Raw genomic sequence first — 19,541 nt, forward strand, 5'->3', positions numbered from 1 at the left:
ATGATAAACCTTACCCTAAGGACATCTCTAAACTGTCTGATTTGAAAGAGGGTAAATCACGAAGATTTTACCTAACACAATAGCTTTTTGTATTAGAGTCACGGGACTCGTGATGCATACAATTTTATTATGATGGTAAAAGGTGAATACATTTGCCCCTAGTGTCCCGCTAATCCATCTCAGGATCAACACAGAGGAGATAAATCATGACTGACTACTAGTCTTTGGAATAGTGACTAGCATATAAGGAAAATATTTATCTCAACTTTATTAAAATTTGAACCCCAAACATGATAATAACATCTACATACAATTTCATTATGGAACTCACAACAAATGGCGTGGGGTGTATCTAAGACCGAAGAACATCTAATAAAATCTATTCTCTCGCTAATTTTACAACTAATAAATAAAAGAAATTATTTTAACTCTCATATGATGCTCCCTTCAGGCGCTTCTTTGAGGGAACACGGAGAGTTATCACATCTTTTTCTCTTTTCTAACGAATTGGTCGTGTTCTGAGACGACGCTTCATTCGCGACGCTAGAAAGCATTATTAAAAAGTAAAAAACGAAGAGCAAACGTCCTTTAATTTTGAAATATAGTGCTTCATTTTAATTTTTAACTGGTTGAATCATACACATACAATATATCAAATTATAATCCTATTTACATTTTTATTATCATGTGTATCTTATAGTGATTCAATTTTTGATTAAAAAATATCATTTAAAGTCTTTTCGGACACGGATAAATTTAATTTTCTTTATTATTTTTTATATTGTAATTATAAATTATAATTGTTATAATTTTTTTTTAGTTGATATTGATATCTAAGTTTTCAACTTGATTAATTTTGAGGTAACTAATCTTGGCTCCATTAAAATTTTTTATCAATCATATGATTAAATCAGAAAAGTGTATATAGAAAATCATCCTATAATTAGTGTTACAAGATCCACTATCAATTAAAAAACATTTAGATGAAAAATATAATCGGAATAATTAGGAGAATAATATTAGATAATTATCTCGTTCTGCGATAAGATGAATACCCATTAAAAAAAAATAAAATGGGACGTCCTTTAATCGGATTTAGAAAAATAAGGACGCTGTTTCGACTTTGCCCACAACAAAATAAAAGTCCAGCATCTCCTTCGTAACTGGTCGAGCTCCGGAATGTCTCTCTCGGTTCTCGTCCTTTCCCTGATCCATCTGCCGACTTCAAGAAAAACCCTAATCCTAGTGGTGTGAAGAGCTGACTGCCTTGCAGCTCCTGGGTCATTCTCCAGGTGAGATCCCTGCACTTGATCAATTCATCGCGTCGGGCGAACGATTTTGCGGATGCCATTTGATGTCGTTGGTATTGGATTCTTCATGAAGATTGTCTTTTAATTTATCATCGCCGAGAGTAAAATAGATATTCCTTTTCGTGGGATGAGTTGTTTGTTTAAAAGCGAACAAATTGCAGTTTTAAAGAATTTTGTCCTGGATCCGAAGATACATGCATGAATTTTTGCTGAAATATAACTAGCTGAAATTTGGCATAGCTGGGAATTCGTGCTAGAATGCTTAATTCAAAATGTCTGTCGCTATTTTTGCTAATGTCTTATTAGGAAAACAGAGTGAGGTTCCCTTTTTTTCCCATTCCTTCCCAGTACTAGTGTGAGATTGATTCCACTATTGGATGGAGATATCAAGATTAATTATTAGTCAATATACATTATTTTTCCTATGCATGATTTAACGATGACTGCCCCGAGGAATACTTGCTCAGCTACTTCACAATTGGGTGCACGCAATACTTACCCGTAAATGTATGCATCTTCATCATAATCAAGCAGAAGACTGGGACCTACGTGTAATTGGTTGTGATAATTAACAATATGATTGTATTATGATGAGTTGTCATATTAGGTAGCATGATAGTGGGTCTTAATTTGTTTAGGTAGAATGCTTGCACATGAACATGATCAAATACTCTTTTAGACACATCTCCATGTAATAATTCCACAAGATATTATTAGATATTTGTTTGCTGTACTGTAGTTCAAATAAGCTTTTCTTTATTTTTGATTGTCTGTTGTTTAATATTAAGGCACATTTAAGAAGTATATTAACGAAGGATACACAATGCGACGCTGGCTGTGTTGTTCATGTAATGTTGCTGAGTCTTATCATGCCCAAGAAGATGAACACCTGAAGGACCCAACCAATAATGCAGATGGTATGCATTTTGCTCTACAATTTATAGAAATTACTTTCTCATGGCAAAATTGTCATTACTAATACCATATTTCTTTGTGAAAAATGTGTTGGTTAGCTATAGTTATTGAATGGACAGATTTAGAGGTTTTCTTGCCGTTTTATTTCTTTTTAATATGCAAGGTTTTGTTTAAGGAGAATGTGGTGGAGAATTTAGGATATATTTGAACAACAGGCATAGGCAATTAATTCTAAAGATTGTGTAGATAAATTAATTTGATTTAAATATTAATTTGTATAAAAAAAACATGGAGTCGCTTCTTGATCACAGAAAATTCTAGTTTAAGTAAACTTTAATAATAGAAAGGTTTTCTTTTAATCTATTCTTTCTGTAAAATAAATCATTTGCAATATAAAAGTCTTACTTGTGCTAAGCTGCATAAGTGCAACCATTCATATGCAGTTAAACAACTATTTAAATTTGTTCATGCACTGAACTTATACTAGGTAATCTTGGATCTGTTGCTTTTGGCTTGAGATATTAGCAAGCTGCTTCTGCATCATAGCTGAATTCCTCTTATATTCCAGGTGTGAAGGGTTCAAAGTACACTACTCCAAGAAGTGAAGCACCAAAAGCACCTCCAACTATTGAGGTGCCTGTGTTGTCTTTTGAAGAGTTGAAAGAGAAGACTGATAATTTTGGGTCAAAAGCTTTAGTAGGTGAAGGATCATATGGAAGGGTGTACTTTGCCACTTTAGAGGATGGGAAGCAGGTTGCTGTGAAAAAGCTTGATTCTTCATCAGAAGACAACTCCTCTGAATTTTTAACGCAGGTTTTCCTTTACTTGTCTACAATAGACTTCCTGATATAAACATGTACCCTAACATGGAAAGGCATAATAACTACAGCACTTTTTCCTGACATTAGGTCTCTATGGTCTCAAGGTTGAAGCATGAAAACTTTGTGGAAATGCTGGGATACTGTGTTGAGGAGAATATGCGTTTGTTGGTTTATGAGTTTGCAACCATGGGCTCATTGCATGATGTTTTACATGGTACAGGATAGTTTTACTAACTTCTCCATTGTTATTCTTTGCTTAGCTAATTTACTTATTTCAGCAGCTTTATGACAGGAACTTGACATTTTTTATTTCTTTTTAAAACTGCAGGAAGAAAAGGAGTTCAAGGGGCACAACCTGGTCCAGCACTGGATTGGGCACAACGAGTGAGGATAGCTGTTGATGCAGCAAAGGGGCTAGAATACCTTCATGAGAAGGTTCAGCCTTCTATAATACATCGTGATATCAGATCAAGTAATTTCCTCCTTTTTGAGGATTTTAGAGCCAAAATTGCAGATTTTAACCTTTCAAATCAGGCTCCTGATATGGCAGCTCGTCTACATTCTACACGAGTCTTGGGTACCTTTGGTTATCATGCTCCAGAGTAATCACTTGACTCAGATACTTTTAAGGGCTTAGTTAGTTGGAGATTCATTTTACTCGCATGTCATTGTGCTTATGGTGTACATAAAATCAATTATTTGTACTTTTTATTAAGAAATTTAGCTAGTGTCAACTTAATGTGTGCACTAGTAGTTCAAGGTATTCTTGGTGCAATCGACAATGGTCAAGGTTAGCCAAGCTTGGTTAACCAAGCTCAAGTTAGCTTGATTTGAGTTTCGATGTCTGATTAATATATTTGTTGACGAGAGCAAGACACCAAGTAGATGGAGAAGTCCAAGTGGGTCATGGTTGACCAGATACTTGATAGTTAGAAGTTCAACAGGGAGTTGACAAGTAGAGAAGTTCGAGTGGGTCACAATTAACTAAACATTTAACGGTTGAAAGTTTAATAAGGAGTTAGCAAGGGGAAGTCCAAGTGTGTCATGGAGGACTTAACACTTGGTATGAGATGTGAAGTACAAGTGGGTTAAGGTTGACCAGACACTTGACAATGGTGAAAATCCTAGTAGGTTAAGGTTAACCAGATGTTAGGCATGAGAAAGAAAGTCTAAATAGGTCAAGGAGGCTCGGATGTTTAGTAGTAGTGAAGTCTTGGCAGGTCAAGGCTGACAGGATGTTAGATATTGGTGAAGTCTCGGCAAGTCAAGGTTAACTGGATGCTAGGTAACAGTGAAGTCTTGGTAGTTCAAGGTTGATCGGATGTTAGACAAAGGAAGTCTCGGTAGGTCAAAGTTAATTAAATACTAGGCAAAGGAAGTCTTAGCAGGTTGAAGTAACCGAATACTAGGAGAGGCAAGAATTTAACTTTAGTAAGACTGAAATAGAGGTATCAGTCGACTGCTAGGTAGTAGCAATCAACTGGTGAGCTCCTAAAACCCAAATTCGAGGTTTGAGGGGGGGGGGGGGGGGTGTAAAAGGGTTTAACTCGACTGATTGGTGTGGAACAATCGACTATTGGCACTGTTGCAGCAAACAAAATATTTTGAACTCGACTGTGTGACTCAACTATTTGGATAACAATCAATAGATGATCATGAATAATCGACTATTGTGGTCAAAGTTGAGTTGGAAAGAATCGTTCTACAGGTGCAATGTTTGAATTAGCAGAGCAATAAACTGATGGGCATTAGCTATCGACTATTAGGCAGAAATCAGCTGACCCAAAGGCTATAAAAGAATGGGTTCGTGGAGTATTTCGGTGTTGGTTCTTGGAGACTTTGATGGGGAAGTGTTGCTGCATTCTAGACCTTCAAGAGGTAATCTAAAGCTACCAACAACTATCAAAGCAAAGATTCATTATTGTAAAGCGTCTAATTTACATTGTTCATATTTCTATTTGTATCTTTGCTTTGTGGTGCTGTGTAAAGAACATGTTGTAAGAGGTTATCCACCTTCGGAAGGTCTTTGGCAAGGAGAAAGTTAGTGGAGTATCGCTAGGACTTGGCCATAGAGTAGGAACGGGGATTCCTAACCACATATAAAGGTTTGTGCTGGGTTTCTATTATTTGTATTTCAGTTGCATTTTAACTTCTTGTAGGCAAGCACATGCAAGTAATCGATCGAGAATGATGAAAATTTCGAATCGCTATTCACTCTCCTCTAGCGACGTCAACGATCCCGACAATGGTATTTGAGTGAGACCACTCTTTGTTGGACTAACCACCGAAGGTGCAAACACTAGAGGAAGCTGTGATTTTAGAATGAATCCTCAAGATGAATTTGGTTACGACACATGAGTTCCACCGCCTTTCGGATTGGGAGGATTTGATAAGTGGAAAGCAAGAACCGAGAGGAGTGGTTCGCTTTAATGAAGGGGTTTTAGGTTCCAAAAGACAAAAGAGGAAGATCTCTCAACAAGGGCAAATGGACCAAGAAGCAAGTCTAAAGATTCAAAGACACATGACAAGGTAATTTAGATTGACTAATTTGGTGCCTAATCATATCTTGTGTAAATTAGGTAAATACAAGGACGCAAGCAATATATGGAGTAAACTCTTAAGAAGTGCTCAACATTTGAGATGGAAGATAAAGAAGCCTCTACCTCAACGATTGAGGAGAGGTTAGAGCTACGGGCCAACCCGCCAAAAACCCATCATATGAAGGGGCGGGGTGGGCCGACCTGCCATCTCAGCAGCTGGGAAATCCTCAACCCAACCTAACCCAATCTAAGGCGAGTTGTGAGTTAGGTGGGTCAACCCACAAGCTTTTAAAAAAAATCCCTACGGCTCATAAAAAAAATTGTCGGAGAGTATATTCACGTTGTGATTCAAACTATTCAACTTTATACTTCATTCAAAACACCCAAAAGCTTTGCCTTATTTATTCGATCAACCCACCTTATTTGATCCTTCCACATCATTCATCTAGCTCTGTTAATCTAGCTATTTGAAACATTCAACACTATCAAAACTATAATTGGATATAAATTTCATACTGTCATCAATAAAAATAAACAAAAATAATGTTCCATCAGAACTATTGCACAAAAAATGCACCATTGTTGAAACATATAATTCACATATAAGAAGAAAAAGAGAAGAAAATTTCCAACACTCACTTTCAATTACAGATTGAAAAGAAAAAAAAAGAGTACATAACAAAGTAGAAGCATGAATTAACTTCGTTAACTAGGAACATTACAATTTCTGTTTCAAAATCAAATATAAAAAATGACAACAACATTACAACAGAACTCATAGTTTTGGTTTTAGAATCAAATACAAAAAATGCAAACAAAAGAACTCTGGATCTCAACCAAAAAAATGCCAAATGGTCAAACTCTACAAGCAAACAAGGCAAAAGGCCGTGCAAACCACAAACGTAGAAAAAAGGAAGGGAAATAGAAGGAAAGGAAGCAAAAAGTCTCACCTCAAACAGGAGCTTGGAGAATGGAGATCAGGGATTACCGGTACCGGACTAGTGGGGATTCGAGCTTGGAGATCTGCAATTGCTAGACTGTCATTGCTGATTGTCGAATTGCCGATCTCTCTCTCTAGTTTCGCGATTTAGATTATTAGATATAGGAAGGTAAGGGTCTAAGGGCAACGACGTCGACGTCGGCGAGGTGTGGAATGGGGTAGGGATATGGTTTTATGAGTGAAACATGAGAAGACTAGGGCTTTTGTTTCATTTGATCGGTTTATATTTTGGAATCATTTCAGAGAACAGAGGAGACCAATCCCTATTTACAGTTTCTTTTGTCTTTGGTTGAGTATTGATTAATTGATTTGTTTTGAATTTTTTATTGATTTTTTTTTCAAACCCGTGGGCCAACTTGAGCCCGCCACGAGCCGGCCTGCTTGAACCCGCAACCCGCTCAGGTTGGCCCGTTTAGGCCCGCTAGATGATGGGTTGATAAAATATAAACCCATCTCGCTTAAATTGTTTGACAGGGCTGGCCAACCCGATAGACTCAACTCAAATTGACAGCTCTAGGGGAAGGTTAGGCCATTGATGCTTGAAAGAGAGGAACCCTCAACATCCAAAGCTGATGAGGAAGATTGTGCCACCTCTGCGAGTTTAGAGAGTTCAACACTAGAAGGTATAACAATTTCATTTAATAAAGATAAAGATAGTATTATGTGTTTTGAGTATAAGAAGAAGGGACACTATAAGAGTAAGTATCCAAAATTGACTAAGAAAAAGGCTCTAGTGGCACCCAAGGCAAAGGAGAAGTCGAATGAAGTCAGACCCTTGGTGCGGAAAAAAGTCGGACCATTGGAAGAGTGAGGAGCACATAGTGTGCTTCTCATGCAAATAATTGAGACATTACTTGAATTAATGTCTAAGGGGGAGACATCCAAGTAAGATAAGGGAGAAAGCTCAAACTTAGGAGGAGCTCCTAAGGTATCATTTTATAATGAAATTTCCTTGTGTCATAATCAGAAGCATGCTAGAAATATGTTTTATGATTTAGAGTTTATTATCATGAAAATAGAAAGCATGATAATTCTAAGCTTCATTTTAGATCATATCATGCTAAGACTACCTTACCTAATGATAGGAAATTAGAAAGAGTTCTAGGAAAAAACCCTAAAAAATTAGACATATGAATAGAAAGATGACAAGTATTGTTGGTGCAATCGATCTCTGGTTAAGGTTTACCAAGCTTGATTTGACCCAATTTGAGTTTCGATGTTTGATCAATATATTTATCGATAAGAGTGAGACGTCAAGTGGATGGAGAAGTCCAAGTGGATCACAATTGATTGAACACTTGATAGTTGAAAGTCTAACAAAGTGTTGGCAAGTACATAAGTCCAAATGAGTCACGGTTGATTAGACACTTTCCGGTTAGAAATCCAACGGGAAGTTGGCAAGAGCGAAGTTTAAGTGGGTCATAGAGGACCAAACATTTAGCATGAGACGTGAAGTCCAAGTGTATCAAGGTTGACCAGACACTTAGCAATGGTGGAAATCTTAGCACGTCAAGGTTGATTGGATGTTAGGCATGAGAAAGGAAATCCAAACAGGTCAAAGAGGATCAAATGTTTGGCAATGGTAAAGTCATCAAGATTAATCAGATGTTAGGAAGTCTCGACAAGTTAAGGTTAGCCGGATCTTAGGTAATAGTGAAGTCTCGACAGGTCAAGGTTGATTGGATGTTAGGCAAAGGAAGTCTCAACAGGCCAAGATTGACTGGATATTAGACAAAGAAAGTCTTGCTAGGTTGAGGTCAATCAAATACTAGGCAAGGCAAAAATTCAACCTTGGTAAGGCTGAAACAGGTCAAGTCTACTACTAGGTAGTAACAATCGACTGATAAACCCCAAAAGAGGTTTGAGGTTGTGTAAGGGGGTTTACTGCACATCAGTTGATTGCACACTATTGTAGCAAACGGAATATTTGGAACTCGGCTTATCAACTCGACTAAAGATGATCAGTCGATTGTTGGTGTGGGACGGTTGATTGTTGACAATGTTGTAGCAAACATAATGTTTTGAACTTGACTGCTTAGATAGCAGTCAATTAATGGTCTGACTATTATGGTCAAAGCTAAGCTAGAAAGAATCGTTCTACAGGTACAACATTTGAATTCAGCTGAGCAATCAACTGATGGGCGTTAGCAGTCGATTGTTGGGTGGAAATCAACCCTGACTTGAAGGCTATAAAAGAAGGGTAGATTTTGTGTTGGTTCTTGGAGATTTTTCAGGGAAATGTTGCTCCAGACCTTCAAGAGGCAATCTAAAACAACCCACAACAATCAAAGCAAAGATTCATTGTTGTAAAACATTTCATTTACATTGTTTATATTTCTATTAGTATCTTTGTTTTGTTTTATGTTGTTGTGTAAAGAACATGTTGTAAGAGCTTTCCCCGCCTCTGGAAAGTCTTCGGTAAGGAGAAAGCTAGTGGAGTATATTAGAACTAGGCGATGGAGTATATTAGAACTTGGCCATGGAGTAGAAATTGGAGGTTCCGAACCACATAAAAATGGTTTGTGTTGTGCTTTGTATTTGTATTTCCGCTACGTTCTAACTCCTTGTAGTCAAGCACATGCAAACGATCAACTGTCCCAATAGGTATAATTTGGTTAATTAATCTATTTTACAAAATTTTCAGAATTAAGAAATGCTCAAGGAATGGATGAAATTTTTTTAATACTTTATAAGAATAAAGTTTTGACATAAAATGTTGTTCTGTCTATAGAGGTTTAAGTTGTTGAATCAGGCATCAATCATTGGAAAATAATGGATGGTTGATATGGAAAAGAGCTTTAGTAGCCGTGTGTGATTATCACGTGTCTCTTAGCTTAAAGGAAAACTTATGGAACTGTTATAACTCACAATATCTTATGGATGTGAATGTTGAGAAGTTGGTAAAAGAATGCGGCAAAGATTAGAATAGGAAGGTGGTTAATGGTATTACTAGAAAAATAAAATAAATTATATATTATCATCCAAGAGCAAGTAGGTGCAACTCCAACGGATGGAAAATTATAGGAAATAGTTTAAACTGGTGTGAAGATATTCAAAAATGGTCAATTGATTCTACAGTTAAAAAAGTAGAATCTATCAAAGCTAGAGGGGAAGGTTTAGAGACTTAACATAATGAAAATTATAGTACTGAAGAATAAGATCCATGTAATCAATTCCAAGTAGTTGGGAGTAACACAACTTGATGATAGTCATTTAGCTCCTGGTCAATATGAAATTAACTATGATATGGCTAAAAAAGATTTGAAGTTTAAATTTTCTTTGAATTTCTTATTCACTAAAAAAAATCAAAAACCTAATTGTGCTTTTATGATCTATTGTTGTACTGCAGATTGAGCTCTTTCCAAGTAATACAGGCCAAATTTTGGACGAAATTGTGTCCTAATCAAATATTTACAACATATTATAGTTGATTAATATGAGTCTTAGCTTGACCTTCTATTACCTTTTTTTTTCCCTCTATTTCTTCATTTTATGATGGGCCTATTTGTGCTAATTAAGTCATTTCTTCATGGTGTACACACTGTCACTGCTTGATTATGAGTGGGAGATTTTGAACTCTAAATCTACAAGTTGAGCTCTTTACCAAAATCTATTGGTATGGTATGACTCCATGAACATACTTTGAAATTGGACCCTCTAGACGATGGGACTTTTATTTCAAGCTACTTAGCATTAACATTAAATTTAATTTGAGAATTAAGACTACTAGATGTTCTTTTTTAAGTATACTTATATATTCGACCATAAATTTAGAGGTCTGGCATGTACAATTTTATGTAGTGTCTTGTGTTAGTGTTATTGAACCAAGTTCCATATGAGCCCATGTGCATTTAATTTGTTAGTTTCATTACTGCTGTTTCAAAACAATTTCCAACACCTGATCTTGACAATAAAAAAAGATTGAGGTGATGTTTTCTTTAGTTCTCCCATTTTTCATATGTATTCGAAGTGTATGGTGTTTTTATCTTAACAAAAGAAGAAAAAAAGATCATTGTAATTCCATTGCTCAAAAGAATGCTAGAAAATCTCTATCTGCAACAGGAAACATGATCTGGCACAATTATTTATGAAATTTAATTAGCTTAACCTCATTATGTTTTCTTGTGTTCACTACATAAGGTTAAAAGTCGGATTATAGTTTCTTTTTTGGCTACATTCTGTATGTATAAAGAGATACGCTTAACATTGTTAAATTGGAACTTGAATGATGCAATTAAGCTCACCATTTGAATCTTTCATATTCTAATGACCATTATGATTTTTTTTTTTATTTTGATTGAAAAAGTTACGGCTCAGTGCTAAAAAATGATTTTGTTTGTCGACGTAATCATGAATACAATTTATAAGGAATTTCTTGTCCTCGATGTCACTTCACCTTTTCTTTGCTTCTATTTTAATAGTTTGATATGTTCAATATTGTGCAGGTATGCTATGACGGGTCAGCTGACACAAAAGAGTGATGTATATAGTTTTGGTGTGGTTCTTTTGGAACTTCTGACAGGAAGGAAGCCTGTGGATCATACAATGCCTAGAGGGCAGCAAAGTCTGGTTACTTGGGTAAGCCTTTACCACCAAAGTTGCTGCTGTTTGAGAATAGTGTTATTTCCACTTGCAAATGTCTTATGCAATCTAGAGAAAGAAAGGAGCTGATTAGATGGGGCCATAATGAGATCCATTATATGCAAGATAATTGCATAAAAGCTACCAATTAGAAAACACAAGAACGTAGAGAAACCCATTAGTATCTAAAACATATTGGTTGCCTTTAATTATCAGCTCTACATATTTAAATGATTGAATTCAAGGTCACTAGAAAATTAGTAAGTGTTCTCATACTCATTGTGCTTCGTATCAAGTATTTTTTGCAACTTCATATAATTGCATGATTGTTGCTTTCTCGTCCCCTCGGGGCGGTGCGATGGTTAAGACATGGGGTGTTGCCATATGAGGTCTTGGGGTCGAAACTCAGCGTGACCGAGCATAACCTCCCCCATGTCTTGGCCATTTGCACTAATGGCTAGTAGCCACCCGTGATTTACCTCCTCCGTGTTGGCCTAGGGACGGGTTGGCGGGGGCGCTGGGGGCGAGCGAATCACCTTTTGCCATATGATTGTTGCTTTCTCTCCTATGGTTCAGATATCAAGGGCACAAGTTTCAACTGGTTTACCCTTTTCATTAATCTAGAATTTTTTTCCCCAGAAAACTTGGCAAAGCTTATATCTGGACAGTTGGCAATTTTTCTCATAAACCTTCCCAATATCTTCCTCTCTTTCACTCTATTTCCAAAGGTCGTTGGTACAAACATTGCTGTTAAACTTGCTCAATTCATGAATTGTACCCTATGGTACAATTTCAATGTAACATCTACATATTATATATGGATATACAAAATTTCTGAATATAATATTATCATCATTCAATTTTCCCAACTATTATGGGCCACATGAATTTTCTCTCTCCATTGAGATCTATGCAAGACGATATTTCTGTTAATATCCATTTAGATTATTTTTTGTTATATCCGCTAGTATGTTTATGTGATCTCTCTCTTCTTCTTAAGTTACCTTGGTAGTGTAGCACCCTTGAGTCACTTGCGTGTTAAGACCTAGCCTCACAAAAATTAGGCTTAAGATTCATGGGTTTAGATAGAATTCAAATGTTTGTGAGGAAGGGTGAGGCCAATGTCCTGCCCAAATAAGCCAACCAACATTTGGTGAACATGTGCTTTGGACATAGGACCTTGGCAACAACATCCAAAGTTCTTACAAACTCTGAAGGTAACTTTCAATTGCATATTATGGGTGTGTGTCTGCACACCTCCCTGTGTGTGTGGTTTGCATGGTCTTTAGAAAGGGAAAGGCTAATGGTGTGTATGTATGTATGTATATATGTATGTAGTAGAAATGGAAGCCAAACCAATATTTGGTGAAAACATGTTTCCAACCTGGTACTTTGGCAACAATTCCTGAAGTCTTTACCTACTTGGTAGAAGACACCATCAAATTTAATTTTATATATTAAAAAAGACAAAAGAAAGTTTATCAAAGATTAAACTTGACACATTAAATTTAAAATCAACGCATGGAGTTAAGCTCAATCCACTTTAAAGAATGAAAAAAAAGGGCAGCCTGGTGCATGAAGCTCCCGCCATGCGGAGTCCCTGGGAAGGATCCATTGTATGCAGCCTTACCCTGCTTTTTGCAAGAGGCTGTTTTCAGGATTCGAACTCGTGACCTTTTGGTCACATGACAACAACTTTAAAGAATGAAAAGATAAATTTTTGCTTAGGAATACAAGCGAAGGTTAGGGCAGATGGAATCTGGTAGTGTGAAGTCTTAAGGGTCAACAGTGAGGGTGGATTTGATGTTCACAATGAGAAGAAAAGTTATCTTCTCACATCAAAGTCATCTTCCTTTTTCTTTCTTTCTTTAGTTGGCATCGTTTTCCACTTCCTCTATTCACTATTCACTTGCATTAGCGTGTTCATGGTCTAGGTCATCAAGTCAGTGGTGAGAATTGAGTCAACAGTGCTGTCTTATTATAGAAAGCAATCTGTGGTGAAATGTCTTCTACGTTTGATTCCAATTCTCAATGAGATAAAATGAACGATATTTTTTTCCTTAAGCTTGTATTTCCTTAAGCTTGTACTCCATTTATGTGTACATAGAAAAACTACTCCAAATAAGTTTAATCCTTGCTTGTTTTGTATTTGTTTATTTGCAGATTATGATTCAAAATTTAGTATGATTCATGATTCACAAAATCTTTCTACATAATTCACAATAAGAATCTTGATTTGACAACTTTGGCTGTAAGCCATACACTCTTTTGGGGAAACTAAAGAGGTTTATATACGAATTGAAGGAATGGAATAAAAATGTGTTTGCAACCTGTTCTGCAATTTATAAGCAGCAGAAAAGTTTGTGCTGGCCTCTCAAAATGTGATTTTGATTCCACTGTGGATAATCAACAGGTGCTCTCTAAAGCTAAGGATGATTTGACCAACATGCAGACCCATGAAAAGTATTGCCCTAGGCAGTTTTAGCTTAACAGTCCAATTGAAGTAGGTTCATTGGCATCAATTCTTCCATCAAAGTGTCAAAGAGCATATTTTTGGCACCCTATCTCAGAAGAAGGTGAGTCTGCAGACAAGATGATTCTTGGCAGCATAGACATTCGAAAGTTAGTGAGATGCTAAGCAAACATAGTCAGAATGAACTTTTTCGCATTCATGAAGGCGAGATCTTCTTTGGTCATGGGGTGTAACAACCCCAATCAGGATCACCAAAGAACATGGTGGTTTTGTTCCAGAGGCAGTGTGCTGGTTCAAACTGTAAGGTGCGCATATAGTGCACCTACCTTGGTGCTTCCCTCTTTGGAAAGAGAGGAACACATAGTTCAACTTGTTGCTGAATGTGCCAACTCTTGGTTCACCATAAGATGAAACATTAAGGTGAGGTGGCACTTTACATATTGGTTAGATGTCCTTCGCAGACACCCCTTTCTCTCCTTTGTTTCACAACTTAGTGTGAATAGGGATGGCAACATTTGATACAACACATTTACACAATTTGACCTGATCGGCAATTTTGTGTTTGGGTTTGTAAACAATCTATTTATGATCCGCAAATAAACTAGTCAGGTTAGGTCATAAATGGGTCACCTATTGATGACATGTTTATAAATATATGGTTATTTATATTATTTATATTAGTTAATCTTTATAATATATTAACATATAAATTATCATGTAAGATCATATAGATTTTATCTTGTTTTTGTATAATTAAAAATAGTTAATATGTAGTTTACATTTATTTTTTAGAAGTTTTTGTAAATGAGTTGTCATACAATCCATTTATGACCCATATAATTAGATGAGACATGTTACATGACATGTCTAGTCCAACTCATTTATGAATAGGCCATTTGCGTGTTGAGAATCTTGTGAAGTTTAGGTTTGGATTAAACGGACCGCATGTCAATAAGACATGCCCCTTTTATGAATTGTCGACCTACATTATCACCCCTAAGTGCGAAAGCCTAAGACTGTCACATTGGATTGATTCATGATGATTGATTTGATGACTTCGGTTGAAATTGAAATATGTCCATGACATAGTTTAGTGGGAAATGTTGTGTTTAACTAATCTCAAATAATTTGGAGCTACAATACCCTTTAGTTGTTTATGCATCAATCCACAACTGAATAGAATATAAAGTACTGATAGTGTGTGTTATAGAAAAATCCTCCAATCATTGTTCATAGTGCAACTCCCTGAAACCATGTTACGCACAATAGAGAATCATGAAACTATTATAATATAAAACTAACCTATCTTTCATGATTGATAGTTATCCTTCTCAAAAGTTGTATTATTCTCAATTGTTTCTCAAAAGTTGTATTGCTCCCGATTGTTTGGAGTCTGCTACATAAATTGTATTGTTCCGTTAGGCTCCCTGCAAAGCTATATTAGTAGAAATATTCAATTTAATTAAATTATTTTTATAAAGTATTGTTTTCTTTGGTCTCTCCACCCTTTACATTTTTTATTATAATAAATGAAACTTTTTTAATTTTATATAATCTATTGGTGGCTACATTTGGGATGTTCATATCATCTCAATTTATTTTGTTCGAGAACTACACTTAATAGCCTTGTAAGTTGTTTTCTATTAGGTAAAAAATCAAAAGAGCATCCTTTATTTCATTATCGTCAAAAAGGTGCCTCATTTTGAAAAAATATCAAAAGGGCATCTCATCATATTTTTCATCTTGAATATATGATTATTCCTATTGGTGCAATCGAAGTCAAGGTTGATCAGGTTGAACAAGCTTGAGTTGATTGGAGTTGGATTTCGATATTTGATCAATATGTTAGTTTAATGTAAAGTAGTTCAAGGTTGACTCGATACTTGACGATAGAGGAAAGTCTAGGTGGGTCAACGTTGACCCGACACTTGGTGATCGGAAGTCCAACGGGAAGTTGGCAAAAGGAAAGTCTAAGTGGGTCAAAGTTGATCGGACACTTGGTGATCAAATGTCCAAGTGGGTCATAAAAGATCGAAAACTTGGTATGAGTGAGGAAGTTTTGGTAGGTCAAGGTTAATCGAAGGTTAGGCAACAAGTCCTGGTAGGTTGAGGTCAACCGGATACTAGACAATGATGAAGTCCTATTAGGTCAAGGTTGATCGTATATTGGGCAACGAAAAGCCTCAACAGGTCAAAGGTGATCAGATGTTGAACAAAGGAAATCTTGGTAGATTGAGGTCCACTGGATACCAAAAAAGACACGAATATAACCTTGAAAAGGCTAAAACCAAGGTTAGCAATCGATTGTAGGAAGTGGCAATCGATTGGTAGTTATTTTGGGTGGACAGAATGCTCTCGAATCGACTAGCCCAATCAATTAGAGGCTTTCTGATTGGTGCATCCGATTGCTCAAGTAAAAATAGTCGTTCTATAGGTTTAAACGGTCAGAATTGACGTGACAAATGATTTGGCAGAAATTAGGCCAAACTGCAACCGTACAAGTAAGGTTTCGTTTGGATAAGGCCTTAGAGATTATGAGGCGAAGTGCTGGTGCATTTTTGGATCAACAAGAGGCATTCTCAAGCAATCAAACAACGATCAAAAGCAAGATTCATGTAATCTTGTATTTGCTTGTATATCTTGTATTGTTGTTGCATTGTGGTGTGCTTGTAAGAACAAGCTTGTAAGAGGTTTCTCTGCCTCCGAAAGGTTTCCAAGAAGGAGAAAGTTCACAGTGGAGGGAGATCACTAGGAGTAGGCCTTAGATTAGTCACCTAAGAGGCAGATACCAAATAAATTCCGGAGTTATGCATGTGACATGGATTTTGGATTCAAGTCTCCACTGCGCATTCTAACAACGAACACAAGATCAAGACGAAGTGATTGGAGTTATTTACCCCCTCCTTTAGCTCGCACAGGTTCGAACAATTCCAATGTTGTTGTAGCACTTGTGGCTATAGATGCTACAATATAAAGTAAAATTTCTCTATCTTGGTCAAAATTACAGCAGATGGAGTACTCTTATATCAAAATACTTTTTTACCAACTTGATCAAAATTGCTTAAATTTGATCAAAATCACTCTAACTTGGTCAGAATCACTTTAACACTGTTGTAACATTGTTGCGTGTGATTTTGACCAAGTTGAAGTGATTTTGATAAGTTTGAGCAATTATCACTAAGTTGGTAAAAATTATTTTGATTTGATAGTGTTGTATAATTTTAACCAAGTTAGAGTAATTTGGCTACGACTATAGGTAGTACAACTTTCTCAATAGCAGCTATGTCCATAGCTACTATAAGTTGTAGCAGCTATGATCATAGCTGCTACAATAATATTAAAGCGATTATGATCCTGTTGGAGCGATTATGGCCAAGTTTGAGTAATTTTAACCAAATTGTTACCAAAAAAGAGTATTTTGATATAACAATAGCTTTAATTCTAGTAATTTTGATAAGTTGGAGCAAAAAGAAAAAGTTGAGCCTCTTTACTCAAACATATTGTAGCAACTATGGTTGTAGTTGCTACACATTATAGCAGCTACGACCATAGTTACTACACTAGCATTGGAATAAGAGTTTTTGAGGTTCTTTTGATATTCTTTCAAAATGGAGTGCTCTTTTGACGATAATGGAAATAAGGGGCGGCCTTTTGATTTTTGCCCTTCTTTATTTTATATGATCTAAAATCTTTGTGTGACCATCTTATTATAAGTTGATTGATCACTTTATGATAAGTCCACAACAATTCACCATGAAACCACATGTTCCAAAAATTTCAATTCAGGCCATCGATTGATAATAATTTCCAAAATCCTAATTGATGTTGGATCACTCAAACACTATATTTTAGAGCCAAATCAAACTTTTGAATCCAAGTTATGTTAAATACACAAGTTTGATGGACCAAGTAATTCAAATACTATATGTTCCAAGTTTCATTTCGAAACTTTGTAAAAGAGGTGATCTGCTACAGATAGTTGGAATACAGAGTTTAAAGATCAAGGTTCATTTTAATTAAATCCGTATGCATTGCTGGTTGGTTGAAACCTAAATGTAACATTTGCCCAAGAGGCTGAGCTTAAACCTTTAGTGTTCTTAATCTCATTTAGGTGAACTACATTATATTAGTTTTCTTCTTTATCAGCTAATAGAGGTCCAATGGTTGAGAGGTAAACAAGACCTATTGCATTATTTCTTGTGATTGTTGGAATTTACATGGCTGGCTGGCTGCTTATTTGACATAAGTAACTTCACGCCTTTGTCAAATCCTACTACTGATAGCTGTGTATGCACAGACTGCTGTGAGCTGGAAAGCCATGAATTTCCTTGTATTGCATTACAGTGAAAATCATTCTAGAAACTTAATTAGTTCATAATTTCACAGCGTCAAGACAAATACTAGCAACTCATTGTCATATGTGACATTGCTATTCCCTAAAAAATGTGGAACCGCCACATCAACGGCCCCCCTAGAGCCGATCCCACGAATATGGAGGGAGGTAAACGCAGGTACACAGCTGAAAGTGCATGGCCGGGACACTAATCCTAGGCAATGACACCCCGAGGATCGAACCCTGAACTTCTCGGCCACGAAACCATGCGCCCCTAGTTGTGCTACGCCCTGGGGACGTGACATTGCTATTTCCTGCTTTTATGGAAGCTGGTTAATTATATGGCAGTCACTAGTTCCTTGTCTGCCAGTTGTGAATATCTCAGGTTCTCTTTGTCCAACAATCATTACCAATAAAGCTTTGGTTTTGTTGCATGTAGGGTTCACTACAGCATGAACTACACTGGTACTTGCTTACCTTTTCTGACAATGATCCCTTTCCTGCCCCACAGGCAACTCCTAGACTGAGCGAAGACAAAGTCAAACAATGTGTAGATCCAAAATTGAAGGGAGATTACCCCCCAAAAGGCGTCGCAAAGGTCTTTTTTTCCTTTCACTATATGCCTTGAATTTTCTGCCTCTGTTGAAAAGTTTTGCACTTTATGGAAATTTCTTGCACGCTAATTGATAGCATGATCCATGTTTGCCTGGTTTATGAGATGCACAGCAGTTACCAATACTATAGCTGTGGGATACCGCAGGAAAATCAGATATTATTATTTATATTTCCTTCTATTTTCTCTTGCAGCTGGCAGCTGTTGCAGCTCTGTGTGTTCAGTATGAAGCTGAGTTTAGACCCAATATGAGCATTGTGGTGAAGGCACTCTCTCCTCTTCTAAATAAGCAAGCTCCACCACCTGCGGTTGACCCTTCAACAGATGCTCGAGAGATGCAATGATCAGTATGTGTAATTCAAATTGCCTTTGTTGTTGAATTTCACAAGCATTCTTGTTACCTCCACGCCTTTTCAAGCAAAAAAATCTGACCAAAATGCTCACAATCACACAGGTGGTAGGCCTCTCCACGCTCTCGTCTAGTTCGTGGCATTTTGTAGTCATTGAATTAAGTTCATTGCAGATGGGAGATTTCTGTTGTATATTTATTCGAGTAACTTCAGTTTGGCTGTTTGATGAGTGCACTACATAACAAACAACTGTAGATGCTTTTAATGAATTCTCGATTCTGTTTCTTCTTGTGGAGTTTTCTTGACTTTGGTTTTATTGAATTTTGTTCCTGGCTGTTTGATGTTTCACTTTTCTTGTCATGATAGGTGTTCAATCATGTAATGTTGCATGATCATAATCTTTAAAGGGTAATAGCCTTGTCGTGAATTCGCATATCGACTGATTTAGCATGAATTTCAATTTCAAATATTATTTGATTAATATGGCTAAGAAATTAAATAATTAAATGATGTCTTTTTTTTAAAAAAAAAAAAAAAATCAAGTATCCTGCTCTTTGGACCTATTAATTTTGAAGGTGATCAGTTTAGTTCTAAAAATAATTTTT

General features: G+C 36.4%; 1 protein-coding gene across 1 annotated transcript; it reads left to right on the top strand.

The window, feature by feature from the left end:
- The first annotated feature begins 1,104 nt into the window (after window positions 1-1,104).
- LOC122019896 (PTI1-like tyrosine-protein kinase 3) lies at window positions 1,105-19,284 on the top strand. The gene is made up of 9 exons (XM_042577498.1): window positions 1,105-1,292; window positions 2,099-2,227; window positions 2,794-3,038; window positions 3,134-3,260; window positions 3,375-3,648; window positions 11,032-11,164; window positions 18,485-18,571; window positions 18,781-18,933; window positions 19,041-19,284. Exons 2-8 carry the CDS (start codon window positions 2,134-2,136, stop codon window positions 18,928-18,930), a joined length of 1,110 nt encoding a protein of 369 aa, XP_042433432.1. The 5' UTR covers window positions 1,105-1,292; window positions 2,099-2,133; the 3' UTR covers window positions 18,931-18,933; window positions 19,041-19,284.
- The last annotated feature ends 257 nt before the right edge of the window (window positions 19,285-19,541 follow it).

This window comes from Zingiber officinale, chromosome 9A (assembly GCF_018446385.1).
Source record: "Zingiber officinale cultivar Zhangliang chromosome 9A, Zo_v1.1, whole genome shotgun sequence".
In the NCBI taxonomy this organism is placed as follows: Eukaryota; Viridiplantae; Streptophyta; class Magnoliopsida; order Zingiberales; family Zingiberaceae; genus Zingiber; species Zingiber officinale.

What these genes read in the sequence shown, in the direction of transcription:
- LOC122019896 (XM_042577498.1), top strand. Translation starts at nt 2,134, where the DNA reads ATGCGACGCTGGCTGTGTTGTTCATGTAATGTTGCTGAGTCTTATCAT. An exon ending in CCCAACCAATAATGCAGATG is followed by an intron (nt 2,228 to 2,793) that starts GTATGCATTTTG and finishes CTTATATTCCAG; the next exon opens with GTGTGAAGGGTTCAAAGTAC. An exon ending in CCCCAAAAGGCGTCGCAAAG is followed by an intron (nt 18,572 to 18,780) that starts GTCTTTTTTTCC and finishes TTTCTCTTGCAG; the next exon opens with CTGGCAGCTGTTGCAGCTCT.